This window comes from Crocuta crocuta, unplaced genomic scaffold (genome assembly GCF_008692635.1).
Source record: "Crocuta crocuta isolate KB4526 unplaced genomic scaffold, BGI_CrCroc_1.0 scaffold11, whole genome shotgun sequence".
Classification (NCBI taxonomy): Eukaryota; Metazoa; Chordata; class Mammalia; order Carnivora; family Hyaenidae; genus Crocuta; species Crocuta crocuta.
In genome coordinates this window covers 4,311,106-4,330,136 of record NW_027528624.1, presented here as the reverse complement: position 1 = coordinate 4,330,136, position 19,031 = coordinate 4,311,106, and the positions used below count along the sequence as shown (strand labels likewise).

The 19,031-nt window shown below is 47.2% G+C and overlaps 1 protein-coding gene across 1 annotated transcript in view; it reads right to left on the bottom strand.

Moving 5' to 3' along the window:
• The window catches only part of TULP4 (TUB like protein 4), a 168,342-nt gene that overhangs the window by 6,221 nt on the left and 143,090 nt on the right, over positions 1-19,031 (bottom strand). Inside the window, exons 7-13 of the mRNA XM_077755073.1 lie at positions 16,245-16,469; positions 15,042-15,276; positions 10,490-10,634; positions 7,542-7,686; positions 6,276-6,369; positions 2,994-3,137; positions 2-478 (exon numbers count right to left, since the gene is read on the bottom strand). Coding sequence (XP_077611199.1) covers positions 2-478; positions 2,994-3,137; positions 6,276-6,369; positions 7,542-7,686; positions 10,490-10,634; positions 15,042-15,276; positions 16,245-16,469 — 1,465 coding nt within the window. The remainder of the gene's footprint in view (position 1; positions 479-2,993; positions 3,138-6,275; positions 6,370-7,541; positions 7,687-10,489; positions 10,635-15,041; positions 15,277-16,244; positions 16,470-19,031) is intronic.

Below are 19,031 nucleotides of genomic sequence, written 5' to 3'. Positions count from 1 at the left end.
ATCTTCGCCACCTGGACCTCCTGCGGGGCACTGAACACCACCGCGTCCCCCTCGGCGGCCAGCTGCGGCACTGGCCTCAGGGCCTTGGCGGACTTCTGCAGGTGGTCGTGGTCTCGGTCTCCGTGGTCCATCACCGACAGCTGGATCGCCCCCTGCGCTGGCGGTGGCAGGGACAGCTGAGCCGGGTTCGGGACGATGCGGCCCATCTCCACACCTCCGAAGATCACCTGTCCAGGGCTGGAGTAGCGGTTGGAGACTGGGTATTGGGTGGCACTGTCACCTCCGTGCTCAGATGTCCCCACTGCCGTGGTCTGATTGGTCAGGACGTCCAGCTGCACATTCTGATTGGCCAGCAGGGACTGCACCAATCCTATGCTCTGTGTGGGGGACATAGCTTGTGCCGAGCTGTGGATGGGTGCGATGGGGATGTTCACGGTACACGGGGGGTTGTTCTCAGGCACACCAGATGCTCCTGTCACTGGAAGGAAAAGAGAAAAATGAACTGCTTACAAAACTGCCATGAAACTGGGTCAGAACACGTAATAATACATCTTTAACTCATCCAGTCCTTTTGCATACAGAACGCAACCGCTTCAGGCAGAGATGTGTTTGCTTAGGGAAAGCTAGATCTTTCACACAAGTTATACAAAGCTTCTCTAAGGTTTCTGGAAGGACTTGGGCAATTGGGTGAGCTCTGCAGGGTAGCCTTCGTTGTCCACTGGTTAAAGGGCACTGCTAAAGCTTTTCCATGAATATACTTTGGAACCTTCTGAGTTTGGTACCATGTGCCTAAATGGTACCATGGCAAATACTTAAAACAAAAAAAAATTTTTTTAAAGTAGGCCCCATGCCCAGTGTGCAGCCCAGTGCAGGGCTCGAACTCACAACCCTGAGATCAAGACCTGAGTTGAGATCAAGAGTAGGATGCTTAACCAACTGCGCCACCCAGGCAGCCCTATTTTATTTTTAAATACTCAACTGTTTAAAGATACATTTTACTCATGGTATTCATAAAATGGCCCACTCTTTTATTCAGGAAGAGAGTGATGGCACAGTATGAGACCCCACTGAGCACTCCTAATGCCTAGGTTCCTGAGCACGTTTAGCCACAATTACGGATTGGCAAGGCCATGCAGCAGATGTGTATCTGAAATTTCAATGTTAATTCAGTTTCTGTAAATAGAATCATGTAAAATGTAGTAGAGAATCCAACGAAGAGAGTCCTCTAGCAAATCTGCATTATTAGGGAAGGATAATTTCTTAACTTATCCGCTTTTTAGCATTTCCAACAGTATATAAGGTACAGCCACACTATAAAACCCTGTAAATATATGCTATTTGTACACATAGGGAATTAAATGAAGTATGAATCTGAGCAGTGATATACAGACCACACGCAGGTGATCAGAGCCACTGTTTTATGCTGCCCCGTTTAAAATGCCATTGGCCAAGTTTGCTCATCTGGGCCTGTAAGTGCTACGTAGCAGCTAGTATATGAGCAGGAAATAAGATTTAATTAGCTAACTGCAAAGGCTGGCTGACCTTTTACCAGAACTGTTGGATGAAGGCAGCTAGTTTCATCAAAAGGTAAGCCCACCCTTGGAGCCTGCCACAGGCTTCCCCACTCCCCCACCCCTTCCCTGGGACCCTCTAGTGAGATGTCACTGTCTCTCAGCTGCACGAGTCTGGGTCCTATCTCAAGTTTTCTATTATTCCTGTTCAGATCTCTTCTCCAAATGGTCGCTCATCTGCATGGAGAACTGAAGGCAGGTGTCTTCCATGCTAAAGAGAAGAGTCTCTCTGTCACCAGCAGAGACATTAAGCACAAGCCCAGGGACAAAATGCTCCCTCCTCTGACTGGGAAGCACAGGCAGTAACAGCAGCAGCAAAGGCTGAGCATTTAGGGAGCGCTGTATTAGTCACATTCTGGGAGCACAGGGAGGGTGTTATGAGGAAAGTGTAAAAGATCCTTCTAAATTCAAGATTCTGGAATTGTGGAGAATGGCATGTAAAGCTCAAGTCTGTGAGGCTTCACCAAACTGCAGGTTTATGTGGTTGTAACACCTTGCCCATTATGACTCTGATAGTCTAGAACATCTACTCCACCTGTGAGGAGAGGTATACCATCAGAGGACCAAAGACGGCAACTGTCAGAACATACCGTACAAATAATTTTACAGGTAAAAACCCATGAAGAAGGTACACAACTCCCTCAAGTCCAGAGCCTGAAGCTGGAATGCATGTCCTTCCCTGTCCCATGGTGAGGACCATAGCCCCTCTGTTCCAGAACCACCAAATCCAAGAAGTCCCTGGCCCATGTGGGACTCCTCTGGCTTAGAAACCAGAGACTTTCAGAACCTTGCTTGGTTCTAAGGAGAGGAGTCTTCATATTTATAAATTTATGGGTAGACATTTTTGAGAACAATTACATAGAAATAACTGACAGATGAGTTAGAAATCATTCTACTCTATTAATCAAAATAGGATCCCCCCTCCTACTAGAAAACACTTAAGATGCTACAGATACCTGAAAATTTGGAAACTGGGACTTTAAAAGCTTGTACCAGATTCTACCTTTAACTCAGACCAGGCTTCTGTACACGGAGATGTCAGGTATACACTGGGAGACAGGTGTCTGAACGTAAAGGTTTTCTGTCCCACAGATGAGGTGGGTTTGAGACACCGAGCTCTGTGGGCACCACAGGGCCAGTGGGGCCCGGTTTCAGTTCTGATTTTACTGAGTTCTGATCAGTCCTATAAACTTCTCTACCTGGGCATATGACTAAGGATCATCGTGAAGATAAAACAAGAAGGCAGAATGCTCTGTGGACATGAGCATTCTCCTCCCCAAACCAGCGACAGCATGACCCTTTTCCCGTGATATGCCACCACACGCACCCGTTTCCAGAGCAAGGCAGGAGGCACAGCCTGACATGCTGTGATCCTCCACTACTTACCACCCTGTCCCCTGCCATGACCCATTAAGAACACACCTGGTAAATCATCTTCATCTTCACTGAAAACATTTGGGTTGAAGACAGGCAAATTAACATAGTCCACGGAAATCTTCCGGACCTCCGGGAGATAGATGGTCATCTGCCGCGGCTGGAGGTGCAGGAGGCTGGTTTTATAGATTACTGGTGGGGAGAGGAGAGTGATGTTAACAGAGACACGGGAGGACAGCCAAGGTACCAGCAGAGCCCCAGGAAGAGAAACGGGGCTGTGGTGTCCCTGCCTGCAGCAGACAGATCTGCGCGGGCAGGGGAGAGTCTGACGGCAGCCCTTCAGCTCCCTCCTGCATAGCACTGGCCTCCCCAGCTGTGGTCTGGATTCTGTAGCAACAAATTCTCAGCCTACCCCAGTCACTTTGCCAAGTGGTCTTCTACAAAACTATACATTTTAAGTGTCAAACACCTGTCTTAGACTGAAATGCTTTTCTGGAATGAGCTGGGGTATGATAAATAGATAAAGCCTCAATTGTGATCAGAAGGATAGTTTAGTATAAATAGCTGGGATGACCAGAATGCCACACTCAGGGGAATCTCAGGTAACTAGAAGACCGGGGTGAGGGGTCAGGGAAGAATAAAACAGTGCCCCTACTTTGGACTGGAGCCTTGCTTCCCTGACTTCCCTGACTTTCAACTGCCATTTCATGATCAGGATAGTGATTGAAGGAACTCCTACACCATTTCTTTATTTTTAATTTTTTTTTTATAAGTTTCTTTATTTATTTTGAGACAGAGAGAGAGGGAGAACGGGATTAGAGGGCCAGACAGAGGGAGAGAATCCCAAGCAGGCTCTGCACTGTCAGCACAGAACCTGGCTTGAGGCGCAGTCTTACAACAGTGAGATCATGACCGAGCCAAGATCAAGAGCCAGATACTTAACTGACTGAGCCACCCAGTGTCCCTTCACACCGTTTCTTTACATGCTAAGGTTTTATTGGATCAACAAGGACATTGAAGAGAATGCCTAGATAGCAACTAAAATATTTAGAAGAGATAAAATCAGATGAAAACAATAAATCTGAATGTAGGTTTGCAGTAGGCTAACGTCGGCAGGACACCACCCATCGGCTCTCTTTGATGGTTAGTACTCCTTCCTGTGAGGCAAGCAGAGGTTCTGTATTATGACTGTTATTCCTATGTTTTGCTAAGATAAGCGCAGCTCCGTCTCCACAGCTGTCCCTGCCAGTGCCCGAGGCATCTGGCTGGCACTCCCACGAGGCAGGCCTCCTGTGACGAAATAGCTGTGTGAGGCTGGCACTTAGGCTGGTGTGGGCTAAGTTTCCAACTGAGTGCTCATTACAGGTCTTATTCATGTGTTCATCTCTCTTGCTCACAAAAGAGAATATGAATTTTGGCTTTAAAATTCTGGGCAGTTCTCTCTAGGTTAAGAATTAATGCATTAACGTGCTATTCTTTGTTGTTCAGATTGGTAAAAAGAAATACAATTTAAAATCTTAGAAAAATATATATATAATCTTAAAAAATTATATCAGTTGCCTCCAGGGAGAAAAAACTAGGTGGCCAGAGGAAAAGAGAGAGACTTTTACTGTATACTGCTTCAAATCTTTTGAATCTGAATTTATTCCATATTTTTCAAATTGAGAAAGCAAAAAATTAAAAGTAAAAAAAAATTTCAAGGGCCAGATAATTCTAATTGAAGGAAACAAATTATCAAGTACAATTATCTAATAGAAAATACCCAACAGTCCTCACTTTTAATTCCATGAGAGTGCTGAAGATTGTTTAATAGGGTACCACAGGTAACATACTTCTAGAATCTAAGAGATAATTTCTCTAGCAGAATCAAATAAAAAATTCTCTTAGCTTAACAAATGAATATAATAACTAAAATGCTTTTTTGTTTTTTTTTTAAATGGTCAGTGATTAGGACAATTTCACTGTAGTCACACAGAAAGCTTTTATCTCGGGCACTCGAATTCCTCACACTGGAGCATCACGTACCTTGAAGGCACTTCTAGGCTCTCCTGTATTAAGGTTCTTGTTGACTTATGTGTGGATCTACTCAACATCCACAAGGAAAAGATGCATTAAGATTCCATTCCTTTTCTCAATGGTTACTGTAGGCAGATGGTTCAGTCCTCGGCGTACTGATGTGGGGTGGTCACAACACTCATACAGTGGTTACTAGAACCACCGTGCACATCAGTGGGGCACAGCTGAATTACTGAAGAACAGGATTTCTTGGTCATCAGAGACTTTCCAGGTTGCTGAAAATACTGTTAAGAGATTTCTCTGCACTATGTACAGTGATGGTCTATTGTAATTTCCTATGCCAGTTTTATGTGTTACTTTTATTCCTCTTTTTCTTTGAGCTGAGAAACCTCAGAATGAAAAATCCAGATGCAGCACTATTTAATAAGTCTCCTAAGACACATACATGGCATAGGTCTTTTTAACATCTGCTTTGCAAGAATTACTTAATTGAAAAGATCTAATCGTGTCTGAAACGACTTAGATTCGAAATTGTTCACAAACCATTTTTAGTAGATGACACAGAGCACATTCAAGTTGGGTACCCCAGCCACACGCAAACCTGGTCTTCCAGAGATGTGTGCGTGTTAAGTGATCAGTTGATCCAGCAAGGCTGGGGGACGCTACAAGCCCTCAGCCCACCCAGCAATGTGCCTATGGGGATGAAGCTGCTTTGAAAAAGACCTTTTGTCATTTTACTCCTTCACTGTCCCAAAGTAAACATGACAGGTTAGTACTATCCTTCAAGCAGGCGGACGGAAAAGAATGCAAATTCTGGGTTCTAGCCTAGCATTTACTAGGTTTTCTGTTTTCCTCCATGTCTCAAATTTCTCACAGAGGGTATTTATCTGGGACTTCTACGTGAAATCTGTGAAGATTCCTGCAATAACAGCCAGCTTCTTACAGTCTCTAACGCTTTCTTCTCATCTTTCTTCAGACTCAAGAACCTAAAGACATTGGTACCAAAACCTGCCCACAGTGAGAGGCCTGGAATCAAAATGACCAGAAACCTACCAAAGCTTTGTTAGAGATTTCAGCTACTTTGGTCTCTTCAGAAGTCAGGGCTTATATAAAAACACTGAAAGCACTGCTGGCTAAAAACCAGTTTGAGTAATAATTCTGATTTTTGCGAAATTATGATTGTTAGAGTCAAAGTGTAGAGGTAAATAAAGTGCATGCTAATCTTCTGGTGCCATAAGAGCTCCTCTGAACGGTCTTTTCAAAAGTCTCAGTTCCACCTGGAAGAGCAGGCACAGAAGACGGCACGGTTTTTACCTGCACCGAGGTTGGTTGGCAGGAACGCAGCCAAGCCCACAATCTTAAACTTGGTTCCCCAGATATTAGACGTGACCTGAGCAAGATAGTTGTGCTGTGGGGGATAAAAAAAAAAAAAAGGAAAGAAGAATCACAATCTAGTTTCATGTTTTCTATTGATCACTTAGGAAGTAAGAATGTTAACATTTTTGCTTAAAAAAGTCACAGGTGCATAACGCGGGGAAGTATTCACTCTGTAATCATTCTACCATTTTTAGGGCCAGAAGCCAACTACAACGTGCCAGGCACCTGTTTCTGAAGGGTGGCTCGTGGCAGCTCACTGAGCTGTGACTCTCAGGCCAGGAGTGAGGAGCAGATGTGTCCCAGTGGGTCTGCACGAGTGTTGATTAAAAAGGCCACCAGGGTGATCAGGGCACATTTTTCTTCACCTCTCCTTTCTCACAGTCACTGAACGAGAGGGAGTATCCCTAGCTCTGAGTCCATTTTTATCCTTGATATTTCTCCTGGAAACACCAGTTGCACTGATACCAATATGTCCCCAACCACCCAATTAGCTCTTTTCTCATTCAATTCAATTTAAAAAACTTTTTACTGCCAATATGCTGAAGCCATGAGTGTGCAGGTGTGTGCAAGAGCAATAATAAAGATGAATTAAAAACAGCTCCTTAAAGAGCTTATTACCCAGCGGAGGACGTAAGGCATAAAGGACATAAGTCACTGAGAAATGTCGCAAACAAGATGCGAAGGGACTGCTGTGGCTGAGCCGGGGAAGGGGGTGGAGCTCTATCCGGGAGCATGTGGGCAGAAACAAGGGGAGGGGGCTGCGAGGGAAAGCTGGTGACCCGGTGACCCAGGTACAGCGAAGGCACAAGCACAGAAAGAGGGGGGTCAAGAGTGAGGCTGTGGCCCCTGGAGGACACTGCGGGGACCAGGATGGACAGACAGACAGCGCAGACTGTGGGGCCGCCACCAGGGACAGGCTGTTGTGAACGCCGAGAGTCACCAAAGGGTCAGAAGTGGCTTGACGGGGCAGCGGGAGGGTATGTCTCAACCAGAGCTGCCTGCGGAGAGACCCAGGTGGCCATGCGGGCATGTCTGAGGTGGAAGGAGGTCCTGGGGGATGTGGGGGTGTCGGGGCCTGCCTGAGGGCATGGTGGTGAGGAGGGCAAACAGGGCCCTGGTTCTCTGTACCCCTTGTCTGGGACGGCAGTGACCAGCATGGAGGCTGGNCCGACATGTGGGACCGACCCGGACCCCAGATGCTACCTGAGTGATGTCTTCAAAGGGAAACTCTCTTCGCGTCAGGCTGGGTGAGCCAATGGAGGGCTTGCGCATCGGCAACCGGGGAGACCTGGACATCTCCTGGGCAGCCCGGGACAACTTGGGAGACTTTCGGGCCTCAATGTTGATCCTGGGGAGACAAGGCCAGGAGGGTCAAGCCCCACAGGCCGGGGAGGCATATGCTGCCTTGGCCCTCCCCTCACGCTCTGGTGGCCACCAGGGTGCCGTGTTCCCAGGGGGCAAGGCCCCTTCATTTATCCGAGTCTCTCCCACCTGCTTTTGCCTTATGAGTATGAGGAAAGAAGAACATAACTGTCTATCAAGTGATATATATTTAAAAATACAGTGAGACTAGACCAAACCAAGTGATTCATTTGTAAGGAACCTCAGAGAATTAATGGTGTTTCACTTTCTACTAATAGTAAGTTCAGAAATGTCCACGTGCCTTAGGGCCTTTGGGTGGCTCAGTCGGTTAAGCGTCCGACTTTGGCTCAGGTCATGATCTTGCAGTCGGTGTATTCGAGCTCCGTGTTTGAGCTTGAGCAGGCTATGTGTGTCTGTGTCTCCCTCTCTCTCTGCCCTTCCCCTGATCACTGTCTCTCCCTCAAAAGCAAATAAAGATTAAAAAAAAAAAATGTCCACATGCCTCATGCATGTGGGTAAACAGCAGGTAAGAAGAGCCATGTTTCACCCTGAGGTTACAATGATTTTACAATTCCTAGTACAATGTTAGGGTTTCAACAGACACATCTAGCCTTTCACCAGCTGTGATATTTAAATCAAACCTGTGGGTCTACAGTTTTTCTGTTATCTTCGGATCCTACATTATATCTCTGGTCCTTAGTCTCTGTATTTGTAACATGGGGACATGTGTTAATGCTGGCCTACCCCACAGAGAGTGCTAGAAAAATGAGCATGTTAAGGTTGATGGCAACCAATGAAAGGAGAGCACGGAGCCTCACAGGTACTGCCTGAGCATGCGATCCACCAGGGGCTCCCAAAGTGCAGGCAGACAGGACCGAGCTGGTGAAGGCTCTGTGTGAGGACCGCCTGGCTGCTAAAAGTAGGGGATTCAGTGCAGGGAAGGACAGAATGAAGCAGGACCGGCCCAGAGACTGCCACATCTGGGGGCTTTGGAAGGACATTTACAGGTGAAGGATTTGGTTGCTTATGTGTTAAAGGTCCTCCCTTAATTAAGGGAAAAGCTGCAAACACTGTAGAAGTATAGGGAAGTATAGGGAAGTTCACAGGCTTATGTGCAATTTTAACAAGCTCAGAATAAAGATGAAAAAATAAATCAAATTGCTTGAGTAACTGGATATCTATCTATACAGGAAGAACTCACCCCACACTCAAAAATTAATCTGAGATTGAAGTATGAAAGCTAAAACTACCAAGTTTCTGGAAATGAATAGAAGGATGTCTTCACTACCTAAGGGTAGACAAAGATTTCCTAAACAGGATGCAAAAAGCACTAATCATAAAAGAAGAAATTCATATTATGTTAGACCATGTAGCGCTCTGTACCTCCATTCAAAGACTCATAGCTAAAAAACATAAAGAATCTTATAACTTGGTAAGTGAAAAACAACTCAATAAAGAATGGGCAAGAGACTCTTTATAAAGAGACTTTTTATAACAGAAGATATCCAAACAGCCAATAAACATGAAAAGCTAGGTGGCATCACCAATCACTAGAGATGTTAAGATACCCCTACACGTCCAGGAGAATGGATAGAATTCTTTTCTGACAAGGACAATGCAACTGTGGGTGAAAACAGAAGTCTCACACACACTGATGGCAGGAACTCGGAATACTGTCTGGCAGTTTCCAGTGAAGCTGAACATGTGCCCTGGCTCCACAGCCCCCCTCCTTGGTATGTACCCGAGATAGAGGAGTGTGTCCACAAAAAGTCTCATTACTACAGGTCAAGCAATGGATAAATGGAATAAACAAACTAGTATATTCATTACAATGGAAACCAATGGATCTCAGTCATTATGTTGAGCAAGAGTTAAAAAAAAAAAAGTATATATTGTTTGATGCCATTTATATGAAATTCTAGAACAAGTAAAACTAGTCTGTGGTGACAAAAATTAGGACAGTGCTGACTCTGGGGAGTAGGTATTGAACGTGAAGGGGCATGAGGAACTTTTCGGGATGATAAAAATGTTAACTTCAACTGGGTGGTAAATACATTGGTTTATCAACTGCACAGTAAATTATGTGCTTGGGATCTGGGCAGATAGGTTATCTGTACATAAATTATATCTTAATTTTGCACAGGATCACAGAATTTTAGAGCTAAACGGATCTCCGTGAAGTTCTGACTCTCCCTTTACCTTCCATAGATAAGGACATTGGCATCCAGGTCACGGATCCATCCAAGGTTGTAGAGCCTTCAGCGGTGGAGCTGGAGTGGGGGGTTCTTATCCAGGACACCACAGGCCGTTCTATCTACTCTTAGCTTCTTGCCTCTCTACAGGAAAAACCTTTAGGATCTAATTTTTTTTTTTTAGTTTACAATTTATTTCCAATGACAGCATTAGAGATATTTAATTTGGCATGCTCTTCAACACATTACAGTACCTTCCCTGTAAAATCTTTTCCTTACTTTTCTGAAACTAGAAGAACAAACAAATAAGCCAGGGAGCTATGGCCACCCCATGCCACCCACCACCATGCTAACGCTTAGAAGTTCTGAAGGTTTAGCAAAGCTCCTACTGGGTGGATTCCTTCTACCCAAAGGAAAAGGAAAGGAGACGAAAGGAAAGCTGTAATTGCTGAGGGCAGATCCTCCAGACAAAAGGCAGGGGCACGCTCTTGCTGGGCCCTTCTCCTATAGGGTTCAACGGGCTTCAGCGGCAAACACAACACAGACATGCCTCCAGAGGCACAAACAAGGAAGAACACCCCTAAAAAGCACGATTACCTTGGGAGTTTGGGTGATTTGCTAGCTCGGGAGATCTTGGGGGATTTCTTAGCAGCCCAGTCGTCACTCAGTTCGATGTCACTGGAATCTGAGCAGTTACAGCTGTCGAGCATGGCGGAGATCAAGCTGTTTCCGTAGATTTCATCTGGTGAGACACAACCGGCAGACTCTGGGATGTGGTATCAGTTACACCCTAACAAGGATCACTACTACTGGGAACTATAGGACAGAATGACTCTCCAAGCCAACATTTAAGTCTAGAGTTTGAAATATAAAGGACTCGAGCATGGTTTCCTTTCTACATTTTAAAAAAAATTTTTTTTAACGTTTTTTATTTATTTCTAGGAGAGAGAGAGAGACAGCGTGAGCAGGGGAGGGTCAGAGAGAGAGGGAGTCACAGACTGAAACAGGCTCCAGGCTCTGAGCTGGCAGTCAGCACAGAGCCCGACGCAGGGCTCAAACCCACGAACCGCGAGATCATGACCTAAGCGAAAGTTGGACGCTTAACCGACTAAGCCACCCAGGTGCCCCTCCTTTCTACATTTTTATGCTATTACATTTTTCTAAGCAAGAGGAGGCAATTAATTCTACTGGTATCAAAGTGGGCATGGAATTTTCATGCCTCTGGAATGTATAAAACAGTTCGGCAGCGTTCACCAGCCGAAAGCTGGAAGCTCCAGCACACCAGGCATCCATCTGGGTTCGTACAGGTTTGCAGGCCACCTGGGGACCCAAGAACCTGCTTCTGACCTGGGCCCTGTGAAGGCCCCTTCTGGTTCCATGCCTGCTCTGGACTGGAGATCTGACAGAGTCAGGTCCACCGCAGGGGCTCCCGGAAGTTTCTGCCGGCCTGCTTCGAGTGGCAGCTGGAAGGAACGCCCGTGCAGGAGGGGATTTTCACAGCTGGCCACCAGGCAGAAATTAGAGGCCCTAAGGCAGAAGACGGTGTGCACAGAGACTGGGCCAACACAGAACTGCAGAGGAGACGGAGGTCATGTGGGACACCTTCCCCAAAATCTTTCCTCCTCTGCTGCCTTCCTCCAACCCCTCCCATCCCTTCCCTCCCCAAACGCTCTGTGCCCTCACTGCAGGTACCCCATCTTCAAAATCACTTTGTTTTGCTGATAAAAGCCTCATTCCCTCAAGGCTCCAAGAACCTTGCCAGGTAATAAAAAAGCCGAATTGTCCAACTGCAATGAAATAAATGATAGAATTTGAGTGATTTTATCATTCAAAAAAGCTGTTTACATTTGAAAGAATGCGTCTGTTAATATAAACTAATCTCTAGTGTTTCTGAACATATGGAGGGGACATCTGTGAACAGGGGCCTCTCGGAGGCCACTGGATACAGAGCAGAACAGTCTGGCATGCATGCTACCCAGAAGCAGGCTGACTAAGGCCCGGTCTGTGTAACCACATCACTCTCCTCTTCAAAACTATATCCCCAGCAGAAGGAATGACTCGTGAACACAGCAAGCTATACTGGTGGGCATCTGAGTTCCATCAAATAAAGAGGCTTCACTCACTTGTAGTGCTTTCCATTACTTACGTTAGGAGTCACTTAGCCAGAGGAAGCCTGGCCTGACTCACATGGGCATGTAAACCCATAGAAGGTCTCTGTGTGCTCGTGAACAGAGCCAGTTCACTCAGTGAGGAAATTGAGTACTGTGTTGCCCGCTCAGCTCCTGACCTGTTTGCTAATCCAGGATCTCACAGTTGGCTATATGTCATACCATTTGCTTTTTCCCTTTACTCATGTCTTAACCTGGTTAGGCTGCTATGATAAAATGCCAGACTTGGTGGCTTATAAACAACAGAAATTTATGTCTCAGTTCTGGAGGCTGGAGGTCCGAGGTCAGGGTGCCAGCATGGTCAAGTTCCAGTGAGGACTCTCTTCCAGGCCTCAGTTGGCCACCCTCTCACTGTGTCTTCACCTAGCCTTTCCTGAGTGTGTGCATGTGCAGACCGAGCTCTCTCCCTCTTTCCTAACAAGGCCACCCATCCGACTGAATTAAGACCCCACCCTAATGGCCTCACTGAACCTTAATCACCCTCTCAAAGCCATATCTCCAAATACAGTAACACCGGAAGTAGGGGTTCAACATATGAATTTCAGGGGGACACAATTCCACCTGTAGTAAGCTCGGACTAAAGATTCCTTTTAAAGATTTGTGAATTTTCTGGGGGAAAAAAAGCTCTCATGCATGTTCTCAATTATAAAAGTACACACTGGTAATTTTGAGGAGTGTGTTTGTCAGGTTGCTTGGAGAGCATTTACAACAGTGAGCACAAACCTCGGAGCACGATTCCCACTGGAAGCTGCAGACTCGGGGGCCTTGCCCCAGACCTGCTGAATGAAGCTAAGGGGCAGGCCTGGCAACCTGCATTTTGAGACGTGCCCCAGGTGATCTGTAAGGAGGTGGCCCATGGACCACATTCTGAGAAACAATGACGTGCAGGCCTGAAAGAGTTAATCAGCTCATGAGAAATTCCCGGCTTCCCAGAGTTCGGAATCTTTCCCTCCTCTGACCCAGTCTGCATATACCATTTGGTTGGCAATTAGTCATATTCTGCCTTGTGACACAGCTTCTATTCTTGTCTTGAGGTATTAAAATCTGGATGTTTTTACTGAACTTTCCACGTGTTAAGTTGTCTTGTCACCTGAAAGGGTTTATAAACTCCCTGAAAGCAGACATGCCCTGGTGTTGCCCCACAACCACAGGAGATTCAAAGATGGCAGACAGAGAGGGGACTGAATACATACTGTTGATCTGTTGTGCTTTATAACTCTGATTCATTTAATTAGAAAAATAAAGCACCTTATTCCCCAGAGGACTGGCAGCACTTGAGCCCGACTGTGTGCAGCACGAGCTGAGGGACGGAAACAGTCCAGAGAAGCAGGCATCGGGCCGGCAGCTGGATTCCCAGCCTTGGTGCCCCATGGCACCCCTGTCTGTTTCTGATTTTTAGTGGAGAATTTATGCACTTGGGGACAGAAGCAAGTGCTTCACATCAGCTGCTCTCAACATTCCAATTCAGTACTGGTTTTATAAACTTGTACACATGGCGGGGAGCCTCAGGGACAATGACTGTGAGGTGCGGGCCGTCCACAGCTTGCCCACTTTGGGTATCATTCCTGTCCCTTCCCCTGAAGCCACAGCTTCTGCGACGCCCATGCCCACCACTCTCCTGCCCTCCTCACTTCGCGTTCTGAATCTTCTCCCTCCTTCCCTCCTGCCTCCCGTTCTTTCACTCACCTTCCTGCTCTCAGTGCTTGTCCACTGAAGTCAAAAGACAAACACATGGACCAATATCTACTGTTTCAAAGTACAGTTTCACTGCTCTCAACTTCACACAGTAACACAGACCGCAGAGCGGCAGCCACAGACGCTGTATGAATCACGGGGTGCACACAGAGGTGGGGCAGCCTGCGAACTGTCCAAGCAGGCAGGCTCATTGGGCTGAAGACGCCTGCTGCGCTGTGACACCAGCACGTCACAGAGTCTCAGGGACACGAGGGGCAGAGGCCAGTCTGATGTGCAGGAGAGAGAGTGGGGAAGTGGAGAGGATGAGCATGCACCCCTCAAACAAATCCCTTTCAACTTGTCCTGTCAAGGTCAGGCGCCAGCCAGGCACTGAGTTCCCTCCGCCCAGGCCCTCAGGCCTCAGGGGTGCCAGGGGCCCACAGGACACCCGCAGCCCAACCGACGAGTGACTGGCAGGGCAGGCAGTGTTCCTCTCACTGTTACATGTGATGCCTGGGATGTCACAGGGCACCACAGACCATGAGCCGGTGGTCCCGCTGGCGGGGTGTGTGGGCCTCAGCAGTCACCAGCTTAGGACATTGGACAAGTGTCCACAGTGCAAACAAACAGCGAAGTGCCTCCGCTCTGGAGGCTCACAGTGTAGGGCCCCAGAGGCAAGCACGCAGCGAGCACCTCGCATACACCAACTGAGTAATGAAGGTCAATATAGGAGAGAGTTTTCAGAAAGTGAGAGTGGTTCATCATGCCAAAATCTTCGTGGACGCGCAAGGGATTTTCCTTAGTAATCAGCTAAAAAGCAGTCGACGGTGGATTAGTAAGGGGCGGAAGTAAGATTCTAGCAGGAGGCTGAGGAGTAGGCTAAAGGTTTCAAAATTTTAATTCTATCATTTGCTCTGGGAGGACAGAAATGTACCTCACGATTATTTTGTTTGTCTCAACAGTACATTATGGCCCTCAATAATGCCTGATAAATAACTAAGAGAGGAGCCTATTATTCCCCAAAAGCCTGGTCAGCCTCCCCCTGACAGAGCTGATGTTCCCTCTGTCCACAGCCCCGAGCATGTGAAGCTGTACTGGCTGCTGTTAAAAACCCATCAGAAAGTACATTTAGAGAATCTGTAGCTTCAATACAATTTTGGAAATGGAGCAGCTTCAAGGATATTCCACGCTAGCCCAGACACGGCTCACATTTCCCAAGTCTGCACTAACTCTGCATGGGCTGTCAGGACACCGTTCCTCAGCCACACCCGAGAACACGGCCTCCGTCTCTCTGCGTGCAGGCCCACCTGGTTTGCTATCTGTCCGGGGGTCCATGATGACGAACTCGGGCCGCAGCTTGCTGATGCGTCGCCCCTTGAGGATGGGCACGAGCCCGCCCAGGTACTCCAGGTAGAGGGTGTAGCACGGACCGCCCACCTCCGGGTCGTCCTCGGTGCGCTTCATGGTGCAGTGCAGACGCTCGTTGCCGGCCGAGGGGTAGCTGACAAAGTCTCGCATGTTGTTGGGGTCCGGAATTGGGGGCTGGAGGCCGGATGTGGACAGAAAAGAGCATGGATGTCACTGCTTACTCCAATGGAGCACGGGCTGATAGCTCGGGGAGTGCTAACTATGTGATGTGGAGCAGCGGCTCTCAACTGGGGGTGCACCCGAGAATCTCCTGGGAGCTTTAAAAAAATACCTGAGCAAAGATCCCACCTCAAACAACAAAACTGGATTCTCTGGGGGGTGGGCCTGCATGTGTGCATTGTCTAAAAACTCCCCATTTGATTTTAATGTGCAGCCACGGTTGAGAGTCATGGGTATACAACCATGATTATTAAGCAACTTGAAAAAACATCCCAACAGATTCTAAAACTGATGTAACCTTGAACACGTCAGTCTGATACTTGGAAGCAGAGATAGTTTACAAAAAAGAGAATATAGAAAAGAATGTAAGGTGTCGAGGCTCTGAGGTTAGGAGGAAACCCACACTTGACCAACAACTGGCAGATACAGTCTACACACCGCCAATACGCGGACTAATTCTCGAGTTACCATCAGTATAAAGGACGAGTGACAGCGAGTGCTGGGTGGAGGTCACCCCTCCTCAGCACGGTAATTCAATCCTCAGGACAGAGTTCAATCTGACCATTCTCGTAACTGGTGATGGAGCAAGCTACCCAAACTTCTAGGAATGTGTTTCCCGCTTCTGTAAAGCACCTGCCAGAAAGTGAGGACTGAACCAAGCAGACAGGCCATCAGGGCGGCACGGCTGTCAAGCTCTAAGTACTGCCTCTGCCAAGAGAAACCTTGCGCCCTCACCTAAGGCGAGTCTCTGGCAGACACTAGCGGTGCCGGGGACAGACTGCACTTGCCAGCATCCTGGTGTCGGACGCTCCTCTCGCCCAGGAGCAGATGTGGCTTTTGCGCGCCTGCTCGATTCTTGCCTGCCCTCTGCAAGAAGGGAGCTGGCTCGGGGGAGGAAGGGAGGGAGGGTGGACAGGCTGTACCTTGATGGTGGGGATGAAGGCAGTGGAGAGGTAGGAGCAAAGGCGGGGGGGCAGGGTCAGCTTGCTGACGTCCTTGTCTTCTCGCAGGGCGCTGGCGATGGCCTGCTGGCACAGCAGCTGCAGGCTGGACACGCGGTGCTCCACGCGCACCACATACAGGGCCGGTCCTGAAGCCATCAGCAGCCGCGAGTCTCGATGTCCCCAGCAGATGGAGACGATGGGGCGCTGCAGGAGGTGAGGGAGGCTATACTTAGGCTTCTGCTCTTGTAGTAAGCAAAGAGGATCACGCAAGCGTGTGTCAAGCAAAATAAAGCAACTGAATAGTTTCTGAGAATATTGGTTTTAAAAAGTACAACAGATAATGAAATACCATGTTACAGAAATTCAGTATTTTCACTGGAAAGCAGTCAGATCCCCAGGCCAGAACACAGAACACAAGGCACTGGAATGAATAGTCTTGCGAAGTTCTTTTACATGTATTATCTCATTTAATTTGGTACCATAAAACCTAACTTAGCTCTGTCTAATGTTGTCTCTACCAGAAGATGCAACTGATGTGGGGAACAGTGACCCACCCTTCCTCACCAAAACTCTGGTTATCTGGATCCCCAAGAAGCTGGCGGTAGCTCCTGTGGCTTGGACAGTGGCGAGGAGGTAGACCAGATAGCATTTTTGTCCCCCTTTTGCCCCAATGAGGAGCATTTTAGAGTCAAATCGACACTAGGCCTGGGGACCATCATACAACCCTGGGAAGTCTCCCTGTTGTCATGAGTAAAACGGGAGCTGTTGAGGATAGAAGGAGAGGCAAGATGCCGAAGGTGCTTCTGGGACCAATCACAGGCACTGAGTCACTGTCACGCTCAGCAGACTGGAGCTGAGGAGCAGAGAAAGAAAGCAGAAGCCATCTGGAGAGAGGATGCAGCTCCTGCAGTGGCCACTCCAGGGTGTTGTGGCCACCACTGCTTTGAACAGGCAGGCTGAAATCCACATATGCAAGTCAGCAACTAGTTGGATTGATAAAAAAAAAAAGTCCGAGGCTTGGGGGTGCCAGCCAGGATCAACCAAGGAAGAAGGGAAGAGGCAGAGGGCTGTGACGGTGATGCCACGGGACAATGTTCCTTCCTGTCAGCTGGATGGGGCTCTAATTTAATGAGGTCTTGAGGGGTTTCAAAGATCAGAAGTGGGGATATCAGGTCTATTATAGGAATGGCAGACAAGAACAGAATTTTCACACTTCAGTAACAAATAACAAGATAAAAGGAACAGATGAAGACACCTGCTTAAAATAGCCTCCAGGGTCAGCTAATCCTGGTTTCAACTTCAAAACAAAATGCAAGGCTGAAGATACTCCATCATTTATTTCCATCTCTGTGAGCCCAGGCAGCCATGGGCCAGGAACCCAGAACTCAAATGTGCGGGCCTCCAGAGTACTTCTAAAATGCGCTTCCTTACAAGAGGATCCTACACCCAGGGCCGACTCCTTAGAGGGGCCTGTTAACTTACAGTAAGCCATGATCACTACTAAAAACAGAGCAGATAAGATATAAAAAATTAAAAAAAAATTGTTACGTAAAACGTGCATACGTTTGCATGTATAGGTGGATTAGGAGGAACNGTTACATGTCTTGGGAGGATCTTACATAAAATTATCGTTATGATAAGTATATTATTTCTTATCCCTCTGTACAAAGGAACTTAAGCCACTTTGATACAGACTTTCAAAGTGGATAAAAATTCTCTGGGCAGCCTTGGGTGGCTCAGCTGGTTAAGCATCTGACTTCAGCTCAGGTCATGATCTCACGGTTAATGGGTTTGGGCCCCGCATCGGGCTCTGTGCTGACAGCTTAGAGGCTGGAGCCTGCTTCAGATTCTGTGTCTCCACCCCCCTCAAAATAAACGTTAAAAAAAATTCTCTCTCTTATATCTTAATAAGTACAAATAGTATCTCATTTAATCCTTTCAGTTCTACCATTTGGTATCATGATTCCCATTTAACACATGAGGAAACTGACGCTCAGAGAGGCTAATTACCTTGGTTACAGCTAATACACAGGAGAGCTACAATTCTTTCAACTCCACAGCTTATGCTCATCCTACCATGAGGTGCTGCTTCCTTTCTTGTCAGCATACTGCTATAACCACTTAAACAATGTATAATGTCTCACTAACAAACTTAATAAAGTAAGTAACCCCAATTCTCTCCTTAATCCATTTGGTCAAGGCCAAAGTAGATAATATGTCTGTTGAAAAGGCACACAGACAGGAGGAGAAACACGCTGCACAATTAGCGAATGGACAGTGACCGAGAGACTCATTATGGCAGAAGAGAATCCAGAGGTCACATGGGCGCAAAGTGGAGATAAATTAGCCAGGAAGTGCTGTTAGATACACAAGAGACAGCAAGAGGATGGCCTTGTTTTGAGGGTAGGAGGGACCGTGCTACCACATTGTGCATTATGTCCCCAAGGATACAGGCTTCTCAGCAAGGAGGTCCTCAAGGGCCCAAAAGGGTGAAAACCAGGACACAGAGTGAAGAGTGGAAATTCTGTGGCCTGGAGAGATGACATCTACAAAGGCACTCAAAGCAGTGACTGTTATCCAGAGCAAGGTTACCAGAAGTCCCCTCTCCTGGAAGACAAGAACACCAATGGGACTTCAGGGCACAGTAATCTGGGGGTAAGCATTCACTTACTTGCTCGAGTCAATGGTAGTTTATTTCACTAAAGGAGGGAAACATGCTCTTGTAATTTATTTATACAGCATATATTCCCTGTAAGACGTAAAGCA